This window comes from Coffea arabica, chromosome 9e, assembly GCF_036785885.1.
Source record: "Coffea arabica cultivar ET-39 chromosome 9e, Coffea Arabica ET-39 HiFi, whole genome shotgun sequence".
In the NCBI taxonomy this organism is placed as follows: Eukaryota; Viridiplantae; Streptophyta; class Magnoliopsida; order Gentianales; family Rubiaceae; genus Coffea; species Coffea arabica.
The window spans coordinates 31397391-31416246 of NC_092327.1; the positions used below are offsets into that span (position 1 = coordinate 31397391).

Genomic DNA, 18856 nt, shown 5'->3' on the forward strand with positions numbered 1-18856 from the left:
TTTGCCTTCCTTTCCTAATGATTGTAGATTTACCTTTCAATTATATGTATTTAAGCCTAGCTTGTGCTGTGATTTTTTTCATATAAGAAGCCAAGCTTACTTCTTATTTCTAGATAAGCCAATTAACTTTTAGGCCTTTTTTTCCCAGTCTACTGCATCTATCTCAAACAAGATGAGTGTTTATGTTCTCATTTTATCAAAAGCTAGTGATTGATTTAATTAAACTAATAAGAAGTGAGAAAATAATAGTTTTGGAAGCCTAGGGTTCAGGTTTTAATCTAAAGTTGAATTATTTTTTCAATTATTTTTCTTGTCAAGTAATGAACATATCACACAACTGTATTCTATATCATCTCTCGATGTATCTAAAGTGTTCTCAATTAACTTTATGTCTTTCTTAAGATAAAAAAAGGTTAATTACACCCTTTAAGAGTCTAGGTGATATCAGTGCATTATACAAATACTAACCTACTTTTGTGATTATGCTAAATATGTTTATTTATCTAGTACACAGTTGTATCTCCTTTCTCAATTCATGTTTGTAACATTAACTGGGGAAGAGTATAATGGACAATGTTCTGCTGGCCCAAGAGCTGGTATTAGATCTAGACAGGCGCTTGTCTGTTCCAAATCTGATTCTCAAGCTTGACATGGAGAAAGGCCGTTCCTGTTATTCATGCTTCGCAATTTTGGTTTTTCTGAAGGTGTGATGGATTTACTCTTTCAAACCTTCTCCAATTCCTGGTTTTTGATACTTGTTAATGGGCAGCCGGCCAAATTTTTTAAATCTCGTCGGGGTGTTAGGCAGGGTAATCCGCTATCCCCGGCATTGTTTCTATTTGTGGCTGAATTCCTAGGTCAAGGACTCCAGGAGTTTTGCCGCACTCAGATGGACAGTTGTTATATTTTGGCTGGTATCAAGGAGCCATATCTTGCCTTTGCTAATGATACAATAATCTTTACCCGCTGTTCGGATAGTTGTTTATCGCAGTTACTGAACTTTCTGCTCCTTTACCAAAAATATTCAGGCCAAAAGGTGAATGTGGATAAGTGCGCTTTCCTTGCTTCCTCCAGAATAACAGAAGACCAGTGCAGATTTGTAGTGTTAATGCTTGGCTTCCATAAATAGTCCTTTCCCGTGGTGATCTATCGTAGGTCCTTCGGAGACAAATCTGGAACGGGAACAACAGGTTGCAAGTAGAAGCACAAAAACAATCTTAGAGCAGGAGGAGGATGCTGAGCTGCTGCCTCAACGGAGTGGTGAGGCAGCGGTTGTCCAACTGGAAACTTCCTCTAAAGTGTAGCGCACGCAGGAGATGGGGATGAGACTGTTGGGTCTACTTAGATCCCTGCCAGCAAAGTCCCCAGATTTTGAGAACGCGCTGGTGTACCCGGAAGCAGACATGGGCGGGGAACTGGTGGCAAAGAAAAGTAATCGATTTGAGGCTCTGGCGAAGATGGCGGACAGTGACGAAACTGTGAGGGCCCGTAAAATTTCCTTATTTTATATCATTTTATTCTATTTCTTTTCATGTATTTTCTTTATTTTATTTTACTACCTTAATTTTCTAGACATTTTATAAGTGAATATAGTTTTTAAAATATTTTTCTAGTATAAGTTAGTTCGGGTTAATTTGGAAGTGTATTAGGGACGTGAGACCCGTTAGTACGTAAAGTGCGATAAATTTCGACGACTAGGTAAAGTTTTGCATAAATGAGGATTATTTATAAGGTGTTAAGGGATAATTAGAGGTTAACTAGATAGATTAACCATTGGTAGACAAAAGAATGAGAATAAACTTAGGATAGCTAGGTGGCATGAAATCATTGGTTGTGGACTTTGACCAACCTTTCTTTACCTTTACTAAAAATCAAATTTTGACTAAAATTCCCTTCATTTTCCTTCTTGCTTGGCCGGCTATTGAGTGAGAAAAACCAAGAGTGAGACTTCACTTTGTTCTTCAATTTCTTGTCCAAATCTTGAGTTCCAACCGATTAAATCGCAAACCCCTCCATAGAAGTGCTAACTAAGAAGGAATAAAGGTCTTGGTGGAGGGATTTTTGTAGAAGAACCCTAAGCTACCACCTTTCCTAATGTTTCAAGGCAACTCACCTAGAAATTTCCTGTTTGCTCTTAATAATTGCAAATTAATGGATTAGAGTTGTTAAATAAGTAGTTTTGTGAGAAAGTTTATGATTTGAAGTAGGGTTATGGTAAATTTCAGTTTTTATAGTGAATTTTCTGCCCTCATGTGATGATTGATGATTAGCCATGGTTTGGTAGTTTGTGATGTGTAATTTTGAGGTTGGATATGTTAGTTTCACTTGCCTACGAAAAATTTCAGCTTGTAGGGCTAATTTTCAGTTTTAGGGTTTCAATTTGGGGCTTTATTGTGATTGGTTTTAGAGCCACCAATTGGCTATATATGAAGGGTATTGTAACCCTAATTAGGTGTGTCTAATAGCATGTGATTTATATGTGAAATGGTGGTTGATTTGAGTTGAGTTTGATGATGAAATGTAGGGTGGAAAGTAAAGAAATTTAAAGGGAAATGTTGTCCAATTTTCTAGGCCGTTGGGTTCCTTTAAGTTTGAGTTGCATTTTGGTAGAAATGAAAGGTTTTAGGGTTGTTCGTGTCCCTAGGACCAACTGTTACTTTTTTTTACTCCAAAGTTACATTTTATCTCTTTGTACTAGTAGTTAACTCGGAGAGGCATACAACTTGTAGTCGAGCCTCATTTATGTATTCCGTTTACTGGATTTGTGAATGTGGAAACCCTAATTATCTTGTCTTGGTTATTTTAGGATTTCTCGGTGATTAAAGCCATACTTTAAGCGAAACTTTTGAAGTTATCTTTACTTGAATTGGTGAGTGTACCACTCGCATGACTTGTTGCTTAACTATTTTACCTGTGCCTGCAAAATGTGACTTGATTGACTGTAATACCTGCTTAATTCTGGACGAGACGAGAATGTACTTTATCACATTCGTCTCTCTTGCTTATTTGTCGAGTCACTGTATGTGCTTGTACCTGTTACTTGAACCTGTTACTCGTTCTCTTGCCTGTGTGACTGTTTACTGTATAAACTGAAAATTTTTACTGTGCTTGACTTGATGTCGTTTGGGGGTGTATCCAACGACCTTCTTGTTAACCTTGAGCTCAAACTTCATGGGGAGTTAATTGAATTGAGCCAGCAAGGGTTTGGTCAAGGAATTGACAAACCATGAGGACTGTTCCTGGGGAATTTCTGGGTATTGGAGACTCTGGATTTCCGGTATACTCGAGGATTACCATTCTTGTTCTTGTTCGGAGTTCGGGTCCGGCAAGGGGTATGTTTGGTGAACGGGATTTGGCGTTCTAAGAGGGTCTACGAACATGTTTGTTTCATTAAACGTTGACGGAGGGTCAACGAGTTTGGATCAAGTACTGCCATAGGAATTTGGCTCTTGAGAGTTACCTGTATCCTTTCTATTTGAGATGTTTATTCATTTCCTTATTTGGCGTATATATTTATTTGATTAAAAGCAAATCTCTATGATTCCTAATTGCTTTGAATTTTGGTGCCTCATTGAGCGTAAGCTCACCCCTTCCCATTACTTTTGTTTTCCTTACAGGGTTCAACATGTTGGAAATCATGATTTGAAAGAAAAGAGTAGAGCTAGTGATAGACATCCCTTTTGATTATGCTCCTCTGTATAAGAAAAACCCTAATTGTACTTTGATCCCTTGTGAATATTTTGACTTATATTGCTAGTTAAATTTTTGAACCTTTCAATATATATATATCTCAAAGTGTTTAACCATGTAGATTAAGTGTACTTGTTTCAGATGGTGAACACTTCTGGTATTCATTTGGGAATTCGGACGAGTGTGAAGTTTGAACAAGAAAAGCAAATTTTTGGCGGGAAACTGTTCACAGAATCCGGCCGTATATCCAGCCAGTTTTTGGCCGGATTAGCAGGGGAATTTGAAAAAAATTTTGAAGTGCTCATTGCCTTGAATCCGGCCGGATTGTGACGTGGCAGCTGTTGTTCATTTTCATTTTCGTCTTCGTTCTTCGTTATTCGTTGTACGTGAATCGTTTGATCGCAATGTTATCGCTCAGTATGGTTTGGCCTTCGTGTTCTTGGCTTAGTAAGCTCCGATTATCGGTTTTTTGGGGTTCTACCGCGCATTACACTAGGGACTGCGATGTTTTGACTCCGCAGTCCTGGCGAGAGTTGGGCAGGCGGTCCGCCGAACCCTCTGGTTCGTCTTAGAGGGAGGTGGGGCTGTCACAGTTGGTATCAGAGCCGATTCGCGTGGTCTCTGTGCGGAGTGAGCTTGGGGCCAAGTGGTGTTATGGTCTCGATCATGTGAACGAGTAAAAAGGACTAAATGCGTTTGAGCATAAGCTATGAATTATGAAATATTATAGGTTTTAAACCTTTATCGTGGTACTTGGAGACAATAGATGTATGTCTGGTAGGAATTACAAATGTACATGATTTACTTTTAGGACTGGCTAGCTCGAATTGTGAATTATTTTATTTTGCATTCTTGTGACCGAATCGAAAGAGATGAGAGCCTAGGTTAGAAATGACTTCTGCAGACTAGAAATGTGATTCTATGGAACTTAGTGTGATGTGTTAGGGTGTCATTAAGTATGATTAATCTTGTCTAAAATATGAACTGTGTTATTCTTGTAGGCTGTGGGCAGAGCTCGTGGAAAGGGTAGAGGTGAGCCATGTTTGATTCCGTGTGAGGGTAGTTAGGGGGAAAAGTTCTTAGTTAGTTGTTTTGTACTCTTGGGCTTAGTTTGTATATTGTATTATGGAGAACCCCGATACTTTCATGGGATTTCTTTTGCTTGTATCTAACTGACTGCTATTGTGTGATTTGTCTTATAAAATTGTGTTAAATGTATATTTACTTTTGAGTTGTGTCTACTTTTGTTATTTGTACCTGCATACATTTGTTTTAATATTATATTCATGCTTCAACTCTAGACTGGTTAAACGAAATGGAGGGTAGATGTAGTAGACGAGGTCGTGGGCGCGGACGTAGGCAACCCTCGAATGAAGGGGGAAATCGGAAACCAATGCATGAACCCAATCCTGAACCCAGAGTGGATTCTAACGTTCAAGTAGCCACCGCTATCCAATGCATTACCGACCTTTTGGCTCACGTAGTAGAACATCAGGGCCAAAATCCTGTAAATCAGCAAAAAAACCCTGGTAATCATGCAGAAGGTGAGGATAGAACCCTCGAACGATTTCAGAAGTTCTCCCAACCGAAATTCCTTGGAGGATCAGACCCTGACATGGCCAAAAGGTGGTTGAAAAAGATGATCGAAATTTTTGCCGCGTTACACTATATTGAAGAGAGACATGTGACATTTGCCATTTTTCAACTGGAGGGAGCAGCCCGTTCTTGGTGGAATGTAATAAGATTGAAATGGAAAAGAGCACAAACACCGAGGACGTGGGCGAATTTCATGAGAGAGTTCAACGCGAAATATTTCCCACCTCTAATTCAAGAAAAGAAAGAAGATGAGTTCATTAGGCTTCACCAGGGAGCTCAGACTGTTGCCGAATATGAGAGCCAGTTCACTACGTTGTCTAAATTCGCCACCGAACTAATTGTGACAGAGCATAAGAACAGCAATTGAACACCAAAATTTGACAATGGCTATTGCTCTAACTATCATATTGCCAAGATACCCAGAAAAACATATATCAAGCATCACAGTTAAGATCCAAGAAAAACCACTCCGGTTAGCTTCTCAACCACCAACTCCTCCAATTTAAAGCAAACTAATCTAAGAAAAAGGAATGGTTGCTCACATTTATCAGCAAATGGTCCAACTATTAACCAAAATCTCGACATTAAGATCACAAACCGGCAAGCTGACTTATTCACATACTAACACAATCTTTATTTTATTTTTTCTTTATTTTTTTTTTGAGTAACAAAAGACTTAGTCTATAGCCCTTAGAGCCTTTTGACGCGAACTCCAACATTTGAGGCGAACTCCAACATTTGACAGATGGAGGAGCCCGGTTACTCAGCTCTAATTGCTACGGGACCACGCACTCATAGTAACTACTACCTTTTGACGCGAGAATCGACACTTTAGGTGAAGATCCCCGATTACTCAGTAGTAACAATTAGTGGAGTACAGTCACCTCTTATTTATGATAACATACCACAATAACTAGAAAATATCACAAAAATTACAGCAGCCAGCCTCAAATTTCCAAACATGGAGAACTAAAATTAATAATTGGACCAATTCACATGAAAAATGCCAACAATCATTCCCTATGCCTAGAAAAGTTAACCAAAAATTGGAAAAGTTAAGCAATTACTGCTATTCACCAAAGAGATATTCCTGAACTCAACCACATTAACATAATACCCTTTTATTAATAAACTTGGCAATAACAGAATTAGAGACAACAATCCAGCATCAAAACTTGGTACTCATATGAAACTGATCACTAGAAAAAAAAAAGAAAAGAAAAGAAATGAAAAATAGGCAAAAACTAACTAAAAATAAAGGAAAAGCCCCTAGAAACTAAAAACAAAAATACTAGCACCACAACGATCCCCCCCCACACCTAATTCACACATTGCCCTCAATGTGATAATGTAAAAGCAGAAGGAAGGAGAGGGGCAACGGTACTTCCCTGAAATCATCAAAATAGGGACGGGGTCACAGCGGCGGTTGAGGTGGAAATTGAGGTGCAAGACCCGTATGGTACATAAACACTCCAACAATGATGTGGGTCGAGGGGTCCTAGACAATTCAATAACAACTACAGCCACCAATAAGGACAATAAGCAAGTCAATATCCACCAATGTGTCTCACTTAACAATCCGACCAACAATAGAAACTGGTGTCCCAGCAAATGTATTAAACCAGTAAAGCAGAAGTCGCACCTAAGGGTAAGGCAACAATCAAGTGAGTAAACAATATTATCCCGCAACCGGACAATTAAATGCAAAATGCGTCCACCCAAGTACTCGACAAATGTCCCACCGGTCAATTTCTCCCAACAATAGCAAATTGTTCCCAACAAGTCAATGAAAATCAACCAATGGCAATAACCAAACAAGGGACACAGGTGCCGCGAGAGTCAATAAACAAACCCAACAGTTATCCTACTAACGGCACAACAGAAATTCCAAGCAAAGTAGCACTTCGTCACAGCCCAAAATATTCCAACATATCACGTCAATGGACTCAATACAGAAATCAGCAAAATAGGACTCAAGTGATACCAAAAATAACCCCAACAAAGCAGTGAATTCAACCAATTCGAGCAAGTGAAACTCAACAAATGTCACCAATTGGACAGTCAATTACCCACGTCAAACGCTCAAAAGTAGCACTTGAGCCACGGAACTAGCAATTCCAGCAGTAACCAAATAGAAATTGAGAATTAATAATTTTAAGCAACACTGCAACCAGTACCACTGGTGCTCAGACAGGAAAGTATTAAATCAACGGCAGCAACTCAACCACGAGAACTTAAACTTTAAAATAAGCAAATAGCTTCAAATAGCCGCAACAACGATAGGCAAAAGATCTCAACCAGTACCACTGGTGAGTCGCAGGGAAAAATTAATCAACCAGCCAACAATGCAATGAATAGCAGAAAATTTCCCACTATGGCAGCAATTCAACCCAATTCTGTCCAAAATTGACCCTAGCAATTGCCCAAATCAATACCTTCGTCTATCCAACCAGAAATCCAAACACAAATTCCAGAAATCTATGTTAATCGGGGAAGAAATTACAATACCTCCACCTGTCAATTTTGACAGGTGGTGATGGCGTGGCTGGACAGAAAAACTCGCGTGGGAGGCGGAGCTGTTGGCGTGCGTGAGTGGAGCTTGGGGGTGCGCGGCGTGCTCTAGAGCGGAGCTCGCGGCACTGGAGCTTGTGAGCTTATGAGCTGGTGGAGGCTGTTGGAGCTTCAGGCAGCAGCGGCGAGGCCACGGGGGAAGGGTAGACAGTCGAGCGCTGGAGGGGTGGCACCCTTGGTCTCTGTCGGCAGCTGTGGCGGCGCTGGAAGAAGAGCTGGGAGTTTCTAGCTGGTTAGTTCGCGCGCTGGAGGGTCTGGCCGAGGGCTGTGGCGGCGCGACTGTTCAGGAGTGAAGCAGGAAGAGCTCTCGTGTGGTGGTAGAGAGAGGAAATCTGGCGGCGGCGTGAGCTGAGAATGGGAGAGAGAGAAGATCGCGCCAGGTGGAGCTGCTGTGCGTGGTGGTCAAAGCTGGAGAAGAGCTGTGGCGGGGAGAGGCACGGCAAGCCTCGGCCGCGAGCTGGTGGCGGACGAGCAAACTCGCGGCAGCTCCTGGCGGCGCTCCTGGATGGTGAGAGTGGAGGAGAGGCGCAGCTGAAGTAGAAAAGAACAGGGAGAAAGGGAAAGTAGCGGGGAAGAAGGAAGAAGAAAGAAAAGAAAGAAGAAGAAGAAAGAAAAAGTAAAGAAATGAGAAGGAGAAAAAGATTAGGGCTTCGGGTCCTTTGGAAAATTATTTTTTTTATTTTTTTTTTTTAAAGAAAAAGGAACCTCTGGCTTAGGTGTGGGCACGCCTAACAGCCCCTAGTCTTTTGACCATCCGTCGAAAATTCTCGATCCGTTAGCGTGACCACCTAGCGTGGGCACGCTCAACTACTATAGAGTCCTCAGTTCCTGAACGAAAATTTCTTTCCCTCAGGCGTGACCACCTGGCGTGGGCACGTCTAACTGCTATAGAGTCCGCAGATCCTGAACGAAAATTTCTTTCCCTCAGGCGTGACCACCTGGCATGGGCACGTCTAACTACTAATTTCCTGCCACCAAACATCAAACTATTAATTGACACTAACACTTGACTAAAACTTCAAAAATGCATGAAAACTGAAACAAATAGTCTTGGGTTGCCTCCCAAGTAGCGCATTTCTTTAATGTCTTTGGCTAGACATGCTATGCTTGTTCACGGGGGATAAAATCTTGTGGCTCGTTTCAGTGTTTCATCTTCTATGTAATCCTGATAGCCCTCGTAAATAGAGTAATTCTTGGGCACACGAGCTACGAGCTTCCATGGACTAGTAAATGGCACCAAACAAACAAGTGATGATCTTAAATCTTCACTCACTCCTCCATCAAGAGCACTTATTGGTTCGAGATATTTTGCCATCATGACTCTTACTTTATTCCTGACATGAAATTCAAAATCGTCTGGTATAATAAAATCAATCTCACTAACAGGAATTAAAGAATAAGAGTCAGGAAAATATTGATCAAGGAATGGAAGAGATGTCACCGCATTTGGAGATTGTTCACTGGATTCATTCACTTGAACCATTTGATGTTGGGGTCTCAATTCTTGCTCTTCAACTTTCTTTTCAACTACATCTTTAGATTCTTCTTCTTGAGACTCTTGCAGTACCATGTCATTTGTCAGAATAATTGCACTCTCATCTTCCTCATGGTCGATAATAGTCGGTGACGGCAATTCTTCATAAACTGGAGAAATCAATTTGCTTGTTTTAAATGCCCATTCAAGCCTTGCTTCTTTCATCTCTTTACTCATCCTTTGTGTCTCCTGTTGAAGTTGATGTACCTCCTGTTGAATTTGATATGTGTTAGTAGCTATTAATTCAACTATTTCTTCAAGAGACATACCTGACATGGATGACGGTTCTTGAGACTCATACTGCTGAAAATTCATTGGCCCTATTGTATAATTATAACTGGAGTTATCCCACCATCCTTGATCATACCCGTTTGGATTAGGGTTATACCACGTTTGAGACCATGGTGAAAAATCTCCATAATTATTGAGTGGGACACTCAGATTATCTTGATATTCGGGGCACATACCGGTCGAATGATCCCTGGCATAACAAATTTCACAGGTTGCAGCAGCCATTCTTTCTCTAATAGAGTTTAGTGCCTCTAAATATGCAAACTTAAAAAAAAAATCAGTCTCATTGCCTTCCTCGGAACCAAAATCCAGTCTATCACCAAAATACGGAGTGTTAGAAGCCATAAACTATATAAAAAAAATAAGAGAAAAATAAATAAATAAATAAATAAAAACAAGATGAACTCAAAAAGAAACAAATTAATTTGGCACCAGTCCCCGGCAACGGCGTCAAAAATTGACAGGTGCCGAACCTGTACAATAATAAATACCTACTCGAGAAAAATACATATTTTGTATATAGCGGTGAGTAGGGTCGAATCCACAGGGACTGGGGATAATTCGTTTCTTCTAGAGTTCAAAGTATGAGGGGTTTTAGATTAAATGCTAACTAAATAAATTAACTGCAGAAAATAATTGATTAAGAGTAATAATTAAGGGAAAACTCTAGCCAAGGGTACACTTTAGAAATGGTTCAGGCACTGATCATTGATTCACAGATAATTCCACATTTATTAATAGATTAGTTATAGTTGTCATGCACGCGATAAACAACCAACCTTTCCTTAATTTCTCGATAGTTAAGGTACGACCGTTAACTATTTCTCTAACCCAAAAACAACCCTAGCTACGACCGTAGGATTTAATTTCTAGATTGCATTAATAATTAGAAAGGCCCAATCCTAACTAACAAACACGCTACGATGGTTTATTTAAGCTAGATCGTATGCTCCCCTGACATAAATCCAATTACGCCAGTTGCTACTAAGATAGAGATAACGAACAATTACGGATTCAATTACCTCTATTTAGCAAAATAGCCTATATGAATAATTAATTATTGCGCACTAATCAATCATACATAAGGACTAAAACAATTAAAAACAGGAAACACATAAATACCAATAAATGAGGAAGCGATTAAAATAATTTCGATCTCACAGTAATTGTTGAACCAAGTCTTCAGTTGTCCCCTTGACTAGAATTAAGAGGTTAGTCCTCCATTAATGGAGAACAACCATGCGAAAGAGCTAAGAAAAGAAAACTAAAACTATGCTAAAAGCCTAAACTAAAACTATTGATTGATAAGAGTTCTCTGTACGTTTGTCTCCTTTTTAAAGCCAACAATGACTAAAGCTTCTTATCCCTGTGGTCCCCGCTGGAATTGAGAATCAAACCAAAAGTGGGGCTCTACCGAATTCCTTGCTTTTAGTTTCCTATTGCCCGTAGGACTCCAATCTCCTAATCAGCAAAGGAAATGCAATCTCTTTGTAGCACCATGTGGGCCCGGTTGTTTGAAATCCCAATTATCTCCAAAAAGTCCCTCATTTTTGTAGTTTTCTGTTTCACTTCCTGAAATTGAGTCCAATACCAAATATAAGTAAATATTAACAATTTAAACAATATTTGGCAAGGACAAAGGGGGAAATTAACAATAAAATTACTAACAATTAACACCCTATCAAGGGAGCAGCCCGTTCTTGGTGGAATGTAATAAGATTGAACTGGAAAAGAGCACAAACACCGAGGACGTGGGCGAATTTCATGAGAGAGTTCAACGCGAAATATTTCCCACCTTTAATTCAAGAAAAGAAAGAAGATGAGTTCATTAGGTTTCGCCAGAGAGCTCAGACTGTTGCCGAATATGAGAGCCAGTTCACTACGTTGTCTAAATTCGCCACCGAACTAATTGTGACAGAGCAAAGAAGGATAAGGCATTTTGTCTAGGGACTAAATGTTGAAATTTAGAAGGACCTGGTTGTAGTCCAACTTAGTGCCTTTAGTGACGCGGTGGAGAAAACTCAACGAGTTGAAAGCGCGAGGTTATAAGTTAGAACCTTCCAGGTGAAGAAAAGGGCTATTCCTGAAAGTGGCGTAGGACAAGAGGATACGAGCACACCTCCCAAGTTTGGAAAGGAAAATGGAAGAGCAAGATTTTCGAGGATATCAGGAGGTGCCTCACAGGGAGGCTTGGCCTCTGCTTCCTGTGGTCCCTGCGGGTACTGTGGGAAGCCGAATCGCACGGAGGATATTTGCTAGAAAAAAGGAAGAAAATGCCTACGTTACGGGAGTGCAGATCATCAAATCGCTAATTGTCCAGGCCTATCTCGAGAAGGGAGTGGAAACCGACAATCAATCAAGACCAATTCTGACCAGTCAAAGGGGGAAGGGACTGGACCGAAGGTGTCGGTTCGGGTGTATTCCCTTGAGCAACATCAAGTTTTTGACTCGTCTGAAGACGTGAAAGGTAAGATTATTGTATTCCACCGTTTAACTAAGATTTTGATAGATTCCAGTAGTAAGAAAATTTCGAACACAAAATTTCTTTAAAAGGAAGAGAGTGTGAGGGCCCGTAAAATTTTCTTATTTTATATCATTTTATTCTATTTCTTTTCATGTATTTTCTTTATTTTATTTTACTACCTTAATTTTCTAGACATTTTATAAGTGAATATAGTTTTTAAAATATTTTTCTAGTATGAGTTAGTTCGGGTTAATTTGGAAGTGTATTAGGGACGTGGGACCCGCTAGTGCGTAAAGTGCTATAAATTTCGACGACTAGGTAAAGTTTTGTATAAATGAAGATTATTTATAAAGTGTTAAGAGACAATTAGAGGTTAACTAGATAGAATAACCATTGGTAGAAAAAAGGATGAGAATAAGCTTAGGATAGCTAGGTGGTATGAAATCATTGGTTGTGGAATTTGACCAACCTTTCTTTACCTTTACTAAAAATCAAATTTTGACTAAAATTCCCTTCATTTTCCTTCTTGCTTGGCCGGCTATTGAGAGAGAAAAACCAAGAGTGAGACTTCACTTTGTTCTTCAATTTTTTGTCCAAATCTTGAGTTCCAATCGATTAAATCGCAAACCCCTCCATAGAAGTGCTAACTAAGGAGGAATAAAGGTCTTGGTGGAGGGATTTTTGTAGAAGAAACCCTAAGCTACCACCTTTCCTAATGTTTCAAGGCAACTCACCTAGAAATTTCCTTTTTGCTCTTAATAATTGCAAATTAGTGGATTAGAGTTGTTAAATAAGTAGTTTTGTGAGAAAGTTTATGATTTGAAGTAGGGTTATGGTAAATTTCAGTTTTTATAGTGAATTTTCTGCCCTCATGTGATGATTGATGATTAGCCATGGTTTGGTAGTTTGTTATATGTAATTTTGAGATTGGATATGTTAGTTTTACTTGCCTACGAAAAATTTCAGCTTGTGGGGCTAATTTTCAGCTTTAGAGTTTCAATTTATGGCTTTATTGTGATTGGTTTTAGAGCCACCAATTGGCTATATATGAAGGGTATTGTGACCCTAATTAGGTGTGTCTAATAGCTTGTGATTTATATGTGAAATGGTGGTTGATTTGAGTTGAGTTTGATGATGAAATATAGGATGGAAAGTAAAGGAATTTAAAGGGAAATGCTGTCCAATTTTCTAGGTTGTTGGGTTTCTTTAAGTTTGAGTTGCATTTTGGTAGAAATGAAGGGTTTTGGGGTTGTTCATGTCCCTAGGACCAATTGTTACTTTTTTTTACTCCAAAGTTACATTTTATCTCTTTGTACTAGTAGTTAACTCGGAGAGGCATACAACTTGTAGTCGAACCTTATTTATGTATTCCGTTTACTAGGTTTGTGAATGTGAGAACCCTAATTATCTTGTCTTGGTTATTTTAGGATTTCTCGGTGATTAAAGCCATACTTTGGGCGAAACTTTTGAAGTTATCTTTGTTTGAACTGGTAAGTGTACCACTCGCATGACTTGTTGCTTAACTGTTTTACCTGTACCTGCAAAATGTGACTTGATTGACTGTAATACCTGCTTAATTTTAAATGAGACGAGAATGTACTTTGTCACACTCGTCTCTCTTGCTTATTTGTCGAGTCACTGTATGTGCTTGTACCTGCTACTTTAACCTATTACTCGTTCTCTTGTCTGTGTGACTGTTTACTGTATAAACTGAAAATTTTTACTGTACTTGACCTGATGTCGTTTAGGGGTGTATCCAACGACCTTTTTGTTAACCTTGAGCTCAAACTTCATGGGGAATTAATTGAATCGAGCCAGCAAGGGCTTGGTCGAGAAATTGACAAACCATGGGGACTGTTTCTCGGGAATTTCTGGGTATTGGAGACTCTGGATTCCCGAAATACTCGAGTATTACCATTCTTGTTCTTGTTTGGAGTTCGGGCCCGGCAACGGGTATGTTTGGTGAACGGGATTTTGCGTTCTAAGAGGGGTCTACGGACATGTTTGTTTCATTAAACGTTGACGGAGGGTCAACGAGTTTGGATCAAGTACTGCCATGGGAATTTGGCTCCTAAGAGCCACCTGTAGCCTTTCTATTTGAGATGTTTATTCATTTCCCTATTTGGCGTATATATTTATTTGATTAAAAGCAAATCTCTATGATTCCTGATTACTTGAATTTTGGTACCTCATTGAACGTAAGCTCACCACTTCCCATTACCTTTGTTTTCCTTACAGGGTTCAACATGTTGGAAATCATGATTTGGAAGAAAACAGTAGAGCTAGTGATAGACATCCCTTTTGATTATGCTCCTCTGTATAAGAAAAACCCTAATTGTATTTTGATCCCTTGTAAATATTCCGACTTGTATTGCTAGTTAAACTTTTGAACCTTTCAATGTATATATATCTCAAAGTGTTTAACCATATAAATTAAGTGTACTTGTTTGAGATGGTACTTTTATTTGGCTTTGCTGAACACTCCTGGTATCCGTTTGAGAATTCGGACAAGTGTGAAGTTTGAGCAAAAAAAGAAAATTTTTGTCGGGAAAACTGTTCACAGAATCCGGCCAGTTATTGGCCGGATTAGCAGGGAAATTTGAAAAAAATTTTGAAGTGCTCACTGCCTTGAATCCGGCCGGATATCCGGCCAGGTCTTGGCCAGATTGTGATGTGGCAGCTGCTGTTCATTTTCATTTTCGTCTTCGTTCTTCATTCTTCGTTATTCGTTGTACATGAATCGTTTGATCGCAGTGTTATTGCTCAGTATGGTTTGGCCTTCGTGTACTTGGCTTAGTAAGTTCCGATTGTGGGTTTTTTGGGGTTCTACCGTGCGTTACACTAGGGACTGCGAGTGTTTTGACTACGTAGTCCTGGCGAGAGCTAGGCAGGCGGTCCGCCGAACCCTCTGGTTCGCCTTAGGGGGAGGTGGGGCTGTCACAGAAACAGCATTATTGGGGTTTTATCCTGAGCCTAACAGAATCGCGTCGCATTATCTTTCCCTCGTCATTCACGGGCGACAAAGCTTCAGTAGAGATTGTCCGTTGGAAACTTAATGGAAATGGATATTTCCTTATAGGAGCTACATCAGGTTCGTAAAGAATTGAAACAGCAAGGGCGGAATCATCATGACTTACCATGTCCAGACCTCATGGACATAAGCGACGTGGAGTTAATCGATGGCCTGAACCCTGAAAATCAAAGTGTAGCGAGCAAGAGGAAAGTTGGTAGTCCCAAAGGGAAGTGGAATTAGGTTTTATCATCATCTCAAGCTACTTATCATTTGCGGTCCCATGTTAAATCCAATTAACTATATTGTCTGCAATATTAGGGGTGCTTCTCGTTCAGATTCTCTAAAACATTTGCAAAAGATTTGCTCTGACAACGCAACTTCCTTAGTTATTCTTTTAGAGCCTATGTTTGATAATAATCAATTTGAAGTGGTTAGGAGAAGGCTTCGACTAGACCGTAGGGGTTCTTTTTTGAATGGCAAGGTATGGTTTTTATGGAGTAGTGTTTTCAAATTTTCCTTTACTAAGTATGTGGACCAAGTGGTTCATGCGCGATTCACTTTTCAGTCTGGGGTTGATATCAACTTGACTACGGTTTATGCTAAGTGCTCTCGAGTAGGTAGGCGTCCACTTTGGAGGGCCCTAGAGTATCTCAGTGAGGGGATGGCTGAACTGTGGATTGTAGCCGGAGACTTTAATGTGGTTTCATCAGTAGAGGAGCACAGCGGGGGCTCCCCAGTTAATGTTACAAACATGGAGGACTTCATTTCCTTGATGTTTGCCTGTGGGTTGTCCTCTGTTGACTAATAAGGAGTGAGAAAATAATAGTTGTGCAAGCCTAGGGCTCAAGTTTTAATCCAAAGTTGAATTAATATTCCAATTATTTTTCTTGTCAAGTAATGGACATATCACACAACTATATTCTATATCATCTCTCAATGTATCTAAAGCGTGCTCAATTAACTTTATGTCTTTCTTAAGATCAAAAAAGGTTAATTACACCCTTTAAGAGTCTAGTTGATATTAGTACATTATACAAATACTAACTACCTTTGTGATTATGCTAAATATGTTTATTTATCTAGTACATAGTTGTATCTCCTGTCTCAATTCAACATAAATCCAAAAGTCATAGGAAAGGATTGTTTATGGAAGCCAAGCATTAACACTACCAAAAAGTCCTTTCTCTTTTTTTGTTTGGTGCTTGTTGAGACGGTGGCTCCCACTTGACGAAATCCTACAGGGCAAGGAATTGGCTTTATGCTCTCTGTGTAACTGTTGTCGGATGGCGCAAGAAACATGGAATCACCTATTTTTGTATGGTCCATTGACTATGGCGGTTTGGAGGCATTTTTCTAGAATCTTTGGCTTGCTCTCTAGCAATGTGCCTGGCATATGCTCGATGTTGAATCATTGGTTCCTCTCTCATTCTAGTGTATCAGTATCAGATGTACGTGTTCTTATTCCGATGTTGATTCTATGGTTTATATGGTGAGGTAGGAACATGGCTAGGTTTCAAGCAAGCTCCTTCACTGCAGATCAAGTGATATTTCAAATTGAGCGGTTTTTGGGTCAAATAGGTCGAGGGGTCTCTGCTTTCTACAATTTCTTATTAGGTGATTGGGATTGCCTATGGACGGGGTTCGCTCGTGCCCGATATCGGAAAACACAGATTGACTTAATGTCTTGGCGTCGACCTTCAAGGGGATGGCTAAAGTTGAACTCTGATGCTAGCATGGTGCATGGCAGGGCGTCTAGAGGAGGGGTCTTGCAAGATCATGGTGGAAAAGTCTTTTTCGCTTATTACAAGGAGTTTGGGAAGCAAGATGTTTTGTCGGCGGAGGCAATGTCTTTGCTGGAAGGGCTGAAGTTATGTGCTAATCAGGGGTATAGCTCTTTAGTTGTGGAATCGGATTCAAGGGTGTTGGTTAATATGGTTTGTTTTGGTGCTCTGTCTAAATGGCCTTTGTGTAATTTGCTGAGAGAGATTCGACATTGGCTTGAAAAGCTGAATGGATCGCTACATCATATGTATAGGGAAGCTAACTCGGTGACAGATACCTTAGCTTCTTTGCAACTGAGGTTCTAGATACAGTATGATTCGTTGGCAACCATGCCCGTCGAGATTAGGGCAACCGTCCATTTAGATAGTCGGGAGGTGCCTAAGATTAAGGTATCAATTGTACAAGGGTAACGTTGCCTTTTATTCTCTAAAACCATGTATTCTTTGGAATGTGTCAAAAAAATATAGGGCTGGCCCTTTTCTCAAAAAAAAAAACTCACATAGTTGCTATTACAAAATCTACATTCCTTAAGCTTTAGCGTGATTTTAACTTATCTCTTTAAATTTCTAAATGAGAATTATATGCTCTATAGTCTACATATGGTTTTATTCAAGCAATTCAAGTTTCATGTTCTTTTACATTTGGACTTACAGAAGGAGTATAGCCACCATTCCAGTGATTAATTAAGTAATGTTGTACTAAATAATAAAAAATTAGCAATAACAAAGTCTATTAATTCCAGCTTTTAGTGCATTTTGGTTAACATAAATCCATGTTTGATACCGATTTATGTGCTAATAATAAAGAGTCATGAATTCCTTAGGTTTAGACTAACTAATTACTGTTCAAGCCCAAAAAATTTTTTTGTTCAAACTGACGAACCAAAAACGGAAAGAAAATTAAAAAATGGTTTGAAGTAATTTCTCATATCTAGGTTATTGACTTACCATACATACATTAGTGTTAAAAAAATCCATATTTAATTACTTTCCATATGATCATAGATTTTCTCTTTAAATTTCTAAATAGAAATATACAGATAAGCTTTGACACAAATTCAAAATTTCATACACGTGTAGATTTGGACGTATACGATGTCCTAAAGATAAAGCAACCCTAGTGAATCATCTTAAATAACCTTATCTATTATTCTCCATCATTCCTAAATTGCACACTAGTCCAAGGACTGCTCGACAAATACACGACGTCCTAAATAGTAATTTCATCTTCTCAACCTCAGACCCATAGATACTACAACAGCCAATTCTTGTCCTTCTGAACTTCAATTCCCTAGTTCCCAACAACTCTTTATTTTCAACCTTACAAAAACTAAAACCCTTTTTGATGTTTTAGTTTTTTCTTTGAATTTTCTAACTGCAGTTGGTCATTGAAGGATTGACTTTTTAGGAGAGGGCAATGATTTAGTGATTAATTAAGTAATGCCTTACTAAATAATAAAAAATTAGCACTAACAAAGTCTATTAACAGGCTTTTAGTGCATTTTGGTAAACATAAATCCACGCTTGATACCAATTTATGTGCTAATAACAGAGAGTCATGAATTCCTTAGGTTTGGACTAATTAATTACTATTTAGGCAAAAAAAAATTTTTGTTCAAACTGACTATCCAAAAATGGAAAGAAAATTAAAAAATGGTTTGAAGTAATTTTTCATAGCTAGGTTATAGACTCACCAATCATATATTAGTGTTAAAAAATGTATATTTAATCAATTTCCATATGATCCTAGATTTTCTCTTTAAATTTTTGAGTAGAAATATACAAATAAGCTTTGACACAAATTCAAAATTTCATACATGTGTAAATTCGGATGAATACGACGTCCTAAAGATAAAGCAACCTAGTAAATCATCTTTATTAGCCTTATCTGTTATTCTCCATCTTTCCTAAATTGT

At 39.0% G+C, this 18856-nt stretch overlaps 1 protein-coding gene across 1 annotated transcript; it reads left to right on the forward strand.

Moving 5' to 3' along the window:
- Positions 1–16661: 16661 nt before the first annotated feature.
- LOC140014676 (uncharacterized) lies at positions 16662–17246 on the forward strand. The gene has a single exon (XM_072065762.1). It carries the CDS (start codon positions 16662–16664, stop codon positions 17244–17246), a length of 585 nt encoding a protein of 194 aa, XP_071921863.1.
- Positions 17247–18856: the final 1610 nt, after the last annotated feature.

Excerpts from the sequence above, each read along its gene's own strand:
- LOC140014676 (XM_072065762.1), top strand. The coding sequence starts at position 16,662 with ATGGCTAGGTTTCAAGCAAGCTCCTTCACTGCAGATCAAGTGATATTT.